Genomic DNA, 7,318 nt, shown 5'->3' with positions numbered 1-7,318 from the left:
TAAAACATCATGGCTAACTTGTTGTTTTCTTTAGTTCTTATGGAAATGATGAACAACTACAGCAATTAAATCTTCAAAATTTATTATTTTTTTCCCTTCTCTTTCAAACTTTACTTTCTGTAAAGTGCCGATGCAGATGCCAAAATCTTATCATATCCACTGTCAGTCCCAGTTAAAGTTAAAACTGCATGCCACATGCAATTTCTTTACACATTTTCTGTCATGTACAAAATCAATGATAGAGCCAACACATGTTTTGTTCTCACCCATCTTCTTTATCTGATCAAATAGGCCAAGTTCAATTCAATTTGACAACTATGACAAAAGTCCCTTTTGCTAGTAAAGAAAATTGTACTGTTCTCTCATCATCACATTCGTTATTGTTCCACAAAAAGCACCTAGAGCAATCAAATTGTACACTATAACAGTAAGAAAAAGAAATGCATGATTGGAATTTAAACCTCAGGAACAAGTAATTAGTTGGCCTTGTTAGGCTAATGGCCTTTGTCTTCTGCAAAAGGTGGTTAGGCTAATGGCCTTTGTCGTTAGGCTAATGGCTTTTGTCTTCCGCAAAAGGCTAATTTTGGATCATCTATAAGGAGATAAATCGAAAAAATTATAGTTGATCATGATGCAGGAGGGTATTGTCTGACTTTGTCACAATTCAAATCTTTATTCTCTTTTGTAATTCTGTTGCGTCGTAACTAACTCAGTTATATTCCGAAAGACAAAGTACAATTATGAAATTTTCACTAATGGCCTTTCTCAATCATTGATGCCATATTGAGGGGCCCCAGACTGGCAAATAAAATGTGTGGGGAAGTGAGCCAATCACTCAACCCAATCAGTTGAACAGGGACTCCAAACCACTTCATGTAACTTTATCTCCTCTTTTTCTCACCCCCGTTGTCCCTTTCCTGCCAAAAGTTGAGAAAAAGACATGTTAATGGCATCACATCTAACCCTAAAAGCTGACTTCCATTCTATTATTCCACACCAAACCACAAGTTTATCACATGAATGACATTGTGCTAATTGGGTTACCAGTTCTATCCGTGTAGCTTTGACTCTTAAGCTAATTTGGGGTTTAGGGTATAGTTGTTTTAGGGTTTAGGGTTTTTCTCTGCTCTTTAAATTGCCCTCTCCATTCCCCCATTCGACAGATAAGGAAACCCTCTTCTTCTCGCTTCTCTTCCGCTCGGTGGAAATAAATTGAATTGGAATTCTTTTTTAGGAAAAGAAAGGGGGGAAATGGTTGGAGGGATCAGGTGTTTCCTGTCGTGTCTCCTCCCCTGCGGCAGCCTGGACGTCGTCCGCGTCGTCCACCCCAGCGGCCGCGTCGATGAGATCGCCGCCGCGGTCACCGCCGCCGACGTCATGCTCGCGCACCCCAACCATGCCGTCCGCCACCACCCGCCCTGCGAGCTCCTCCCGCCCCACGCGCGCCTCCAGCGCGGCCGGATCTACTTCCTCGTCCCCGTCGTCGCCCCCCACAAGGCCGCGCCGCCGCCGCGGCCTCGCGCCAAGGCGCCGGCGAAGAAGAAGGGGGCGGGCGATTGGGACCGGGAGAGTGAATACGCTGAGAAGGGGTCGCCGGCGCAGTTGACCAGGGATCGCCGGTGGCGGGGGGGCCGGAGGGTCTGCGCGTGGCGGCCGCATTTGGAGAGCATCGTCGAGATCTCCACGAGCGAATTGAAAAATTAGGCTTTTCCGCCTCGTTAATGTGTAAATTAAGGTTTATATCGCAAGAATTTACTAAAGTTTTTTTTCTTGTTTAATCTTTTATTTTTTAAAAATCTATATCGCTCGGTATTAATGCACATAATTTACTAAAATTAATACACACATGATTTTGGGTACGATATGTTTTTTTAAAAGATATATTGTTTTCACTCCACCTAGAACCTAAACTATACAATTTTTTAAATTTATTAGGAATTATGAACCGAAACACGCTTAGGTATTCTTAACTCGTATAATTTCTTCATTTTGCTCGATATGATACGAGCGACAAAGATATTTTGAAACATGGAGCTCTACATTTAGAGATCTTTCTTTCTCATATGAATGCAAAGATAATAATCGTCATAGTGATCTATTGTTTAGGGATGATAATTTTTTTCTGAATTAATGAAGGATGCAATATACTATTTGAATGGAGGTGGATATGGAAGATTTTTTTTTATCTAATTAAATAATTGAATAATTAGGTATAAAGATTTTGAAATTTGAATGGCGGTCCTTCCTCGGCCGGTCTCCGATCGTGATTTGGCCCACAGTAGCCCGCGCGCTGGTTTAGCGGTTTCCGACCGAATTCGATCGGATTTCGGCCACAATCCGATCAGAATCCGACGTCGGTCGGCGCGCCAGCGAGTGGCGCGTTTACCGGGCTCGGTCCGGCAGTCGGCGGTGGCCGAACGGCGAAGCGACTGCGGCGACAGTGGCCATCCGAGGTGTCGCACACAGGTCACGTAAATACCCGTCGTGCAGCATATCATTTCTCTATATATATAAAATCTTCTCATTCTTCTTTTCAATTTCTTCTTTAGATGTTTATTTTATTTTTATTGAATTATATTTTTTAAATATAATATCAATTTTAATATTTTTTTAATGATAGTTGGATGTAAGGAAGAAATTAATATAGATGATATTTGATCCTCTGATATGTTATGTATGAGGACGAAAATAAATATCTGATCCTCTAGTAGGCATAAAAATAAAAGTTAAATATTCGATGAGAATGGAGATGAATATAATATGTATGAGGACGAGAATAAATATCTGATCCTCTAATAGACATAAAGATAAAAGTTAAGTATTCGATTAGAATCAAGATGAATATAATAAATGATGACAAAGATGAAGAAAATAGATTTCGATTCAAATCCAATCCATTGTCATTCTTCAGCAAAAGGTGAATTTGTTATTCTAGTGGTTCTACATGATCGGTCTCACGATTATCTGTGAGGAGGTAAATTGAGAAACTGCAGTTGGCCACGACGGAGGAACACATTGTCTCGGCTTCGTCGAGATTCGAGCCTTGTCCACTTCAATAAGTCTGTTCCGTCGTAATCAACTCAATTATCTTCCGAAGATAATATTCCATTGTCATTCTTACTATCATTAGTCGAAGAGATTGCCACGTTCATTGCTTATTTATTGGTTTAGTCTGCAAGTTCTAACGTCCAAAAAGGATGAGATTTATAGACACCACATGTGAAGTGGAGGGACATTCCATGTGAGGTTCTGACTGGTTTAGGTACGCTACTACTATTCAAGGCTTTTACAGGCAAGACTTATAGTAAAATTGAATGATATCTATAGAGATATCCTTCAATAATATAAAAAAGATATTTCACAAAACATTAGGAGAACACCTTTCGAAAATTCTAGAAATTTGAAAGGCAACGACACTAACTAATAGTTATTGTTTCTGTTTGAGATTGAGATCTGGTGAGTCAGCGTGATACAATTAATGTTGAGGTGGCGAAGTAGGAGGCTCTAGCAGTGGAGGAGGCACCAAGGATGTTTGCAACACTCAAACGGGGATTAGGATGAGCACCGTAGTTGGATTCAGCACGACTATTCCGATGTTCAAGTTATCACACAGGCTATGAAGAGATGAAAGCAATAGAATAATGAAAGAAGAAGGAGGAGGAGACGCGTGAGTGTTCCCCTTTTGCGCGTACCTTCTTTAGGATTTTATAGTTACCTGAAAAGCATCTCTATGTCAGAGCCAATGAAGAGATTAGATTCGACAATAATTAGTTGTTTCTCCATTTGCTAAGTGCCACGTGGTAGAAGGAAGGCATCTAGGAAACTAGATTTGACAATCGCATAACCATTTCTCTATTCACATAATGTCACATATTCTAGAATATTCACAGTTGCTGTTTGTAAGCCAATATAGGGAGTAGGTTGTTAGTGTAAGCCATAAGAGACATAAAACTCATCGGCCCTCAATTGGGAATAGACAACACCTCGGTAGAGGTGTTAGATACAAGAGTCGGATTCATTGGAGGGAGTCTTTATAGAACCCGCTACACTATCCGATCAACTAATGTTTGAAATTCATTCCTAGCCATGATGATAGTCTAACCACGAGCTAAATTTTTTACGGAATCAGGAGCCTCAACAGTTCTCCTTGGCTCCACCATCTCAATGTCTCAGTTCAAGTGTTTCCCACAGACGACGTCAATTTGTTCCTATCTGAGATCTCGATATTGTGAGTTAGCAGGATATAACGGTTGAGGTGGAGAAGCAGAAGGCTCTAGTGATGGAGGAGGCGCCAAGGATGTCTGCAACACTCAAATGGGGTTTAAGATGGGTGTCGAGGTTGGACTCTACATGACCACTCCGACGCTCAAACTAACCAGAGGCTATGAAGAGATGAAAGCAGTAGAATAATAGAAGAAGAAGGAGACACGTGCATGCTCCCCTTTTGCACATACCTTCTCTAGGTTTATATAGTTACCCGAAAAACATCTCCACATCAGAGTCAATGAGGAGACCAGATTCAACAGCAGTTAGCTGCTTCTCTATCCACTAAACGCCACATGTTAGAAGGAGGGCATCTAGGAGACCAGATCCCCAACAATCGCATAACCGCTTCTCCATTCACGTAGTGCCATGTATTCTAGAATATTTGTAGCTGTTGTATGTGAGTCAACATAGGGTGTAGCCCTCAACTGATAGATAAGGAAATGAGTAGATGTGGAGTGATCTTGAAAATTGGAATGCTTGAGCCGACTTGCCAAGTCCGAGATGCCTTAGCTAAGTTCTTGGAGTCGAGTAAACTGACCTGATAGAGTCTGGGAGCCTGAATCCTTTGAAGTCAGGTGACCAAGTTGGAGGAGTTGGGTAGTCAAGCTATAGGTGGAGTCGGGTTGTCGCGCTAAAGAAGGAGTTGGGTGGCCGAGCCAAAAGAGAAGTTGGTTGTCGCTTTGACCTCCACCCATACTTGACGTTGACCTACACTTTATACTTGACTATTGACTTGACCTCCGATGCGGTCCTGCCACGTGTATGCTTCCTTATCCACCACATCAGTTATAGTATTGATGAAACCCAAGAAAAGGATGAAATATGATAAGGTATTCAGAGAAATAATAATAGAATGAATTGATTTTGAAGGTCACAAGCTTATGAATGTGTATAAGTTATTCTCTGCTCCGGGATATAGTTGAGTTGGTTACGATGGATCAGAGTTACTGAAGTAGGCAAAGGTCGAATCTCGGCGAAGCCGAGGCAATGCCCTCCTCCGTCGTAACCAACATAATTTTCCGATTTATCTTCTCACAGATGGTCGTAGGACCGACCGTGTGAGGCTGCTAAGGTGGCGTATTTCATCTTTTACTGAAGTATAAATTATTCTCTAGATTTACTTGATAGGTGAATTAAAGAAAAAGATAATCTACCTCAAAACTTTGAGGAAAGTCATTCATATCTACCTCGCTTACCACTGGACCAAGTAACTATCGACGCGATATGAAAATAAAAAAAATAATAATAAAATAATAATTTTATCTATATGATAGATTATGAAAAGAGCATAAATAATCTCTCTTCTAATTCTCCATAACACTTTAGTATCCAAAGTACTTTGATAGTTATCTCTACAATTATATATAGCTAAAGGACAAAGATACATCGAGAGCTAAAAGTGCTTACAAAAGTCAAAGGATGAGAAGTTACATGTTATCTCTATACTTTAGTTGACTCCAAGAGCAATTGGAGAACACCTTTTGAAAATTCTAGATATTTGCAAGGCAGAAAGACACATGATTAAAGACTTGAAGGGGTGAACAACCGGTGGATGATCTTCACAGTTGGAGAGCTCTTGATGATCTAGTGAAGAACAAGCTCCGTGAATCTTTGCAAAACTCGTTGAGAGTTAGAATGGAGACTAACATAGACCTTAATTCAACTCAAGTTAGATCTGTTGGGGCAGAAAAATAAGGAGCTAAGTAGGAAAGTAGAAAAAGTTGAAGAATGGTTTATGCGCATATCTCCACCCGTAGGTGTAGGCTTGCTTTTATACTTGCCTCTGTATGAGAAATGATGCCCACATTCTCCAAGTCCTTATCAGTGAGACATCACTTACGAATTTGGGGCAGTGACATAGTCAAGATTTTCAATCAAAGCGGATAAATTCAAATGAAATTTTTTAAAATCTCAAACTTTATATTTTACTTCACAACTATACATAATAATTTTTAAAAATTATATTTCATAATTATAATGCATCAATGCTTTTAAAATCGAATTATGCAACTCTAAAAACTTGAAAATACTTAAAAAATATATAAGTTAGAATGTTTAAAAATTTCAAACATTAGTGTAGGTCGATTTTCACAATTCAAAAGCTTATATTTCAAATTTAAGTTTGTTGAAAACGAACTTTGTAAGATCAAAAAGAGCGCTAAAGGGGAGGTGAATAGCACGGTTCACTTTTTTTTAATAAAATTTGTTTTTAAAAGATATAAAGTATGCAGCGAAAAATACAAACAGAATAGAAAGTAAGGATATATTTATTTTTACTTAGTTCACAATCTCTGACTGCTACTCCAAAGCCCGTATTCTTTGACTATTTTCGTTGGGCAATTAATAAATGACTCTTTCTCACAGCGAGAAAGAGTCTCGCCTTTACAATAAGAGAAACGGTAACAAGTTTACTATTTCTATGAAATAAATACAAAAAGGATGAATTAAATATTGCTAATTGTTACAGACAATTAAGATGAAGTTGTGTGCAAATGTCGGAGCAGCGTCTCGGCGTTGCAGCAACATCTCAGGAGCATAGAGCGCATGAATCAGTGTTGTAGAATAGTCATATGAGTTGATGTGAAGGCTTTAGTCGCAACTGCTTATATAGATCAATCCGGGCGCTTAGATTTCCTTTCGAGTGGCCTCACATCAGCTAGTTATCCACTATCGTAGCTAATTTAGCATCTTAGAGCGCCTAGATCTCTTTCGAACGCCTAGAATGCTGATGTGGCAGTTGCAAGATCAGCCTTGACTCTGCTGCGTCTTATCTTTGTTCCGGAGCCTAGAAGCTGAGATATCCTGACCTAATTGGGACATGCCACCTCATCCGCTTCGCTAGTCCGAAAAATCGACCTCCGGGCGCTCGGATCTGATAGGAGCATCTGGATGATATAGGCATCCAAATCCAATAGGGGCACCCAGAACCTGAAGTTCTGGTTCCTTAATTTTCTGCATCACAAAATTAACACAATGTACATATACTATAAGAAATTAAGTATTTGACAGTTTTACAATTATCTGATATTGATTTTTAGATTTCTAGTGAAAT

The 7,318-nt window shown here is 39.6% G+C and overlaps 1 protein-coding gene across 1 annotated transcript; it reads left to right on the top strand.

The window, feature by feature from the left end:
* Positions 1-1,197: 1,197 nt before the first annotated feature.
* LOC141832488 (uncharacterized) lies at positions 1,198-1,704 on the top strand. The gene has a single exon (XM_074719990.1). It carries the CDS (start codon positions 1,252-1,254, stop codon positions 1,702-1,704), a length of 453 nt encoding a protein of 150 aa, XP_074576091.1. The 5' UTR covers positions 1,198-1,251.
* The last annotated feature ends 5,614 nt before the right edge of the window (positions 1,705-7,318 follow it).

The sequence above is a fragment of the Curcuma longa genome, chromosome 7, assembly GCF_044706935.1.
Source record: "Curcuma longa cultivar G26 ecotype Majalengka, Jawa Barat chromosome 7, ITB_CL_G26_1.1, whole genome shotgun sequence".
Classification (NCBI taxonomy): Eukaryota; Viridiplantae; Streptophyta; class Magnoliopsida; order Zingiberales; family Zingiberaceae; genus Curcuma; species Curcuma longa.
Note: the sequence above shows the minus strand (reverse complement) of the source record. Positions and strands in the feature narration are given on the sequence as shown.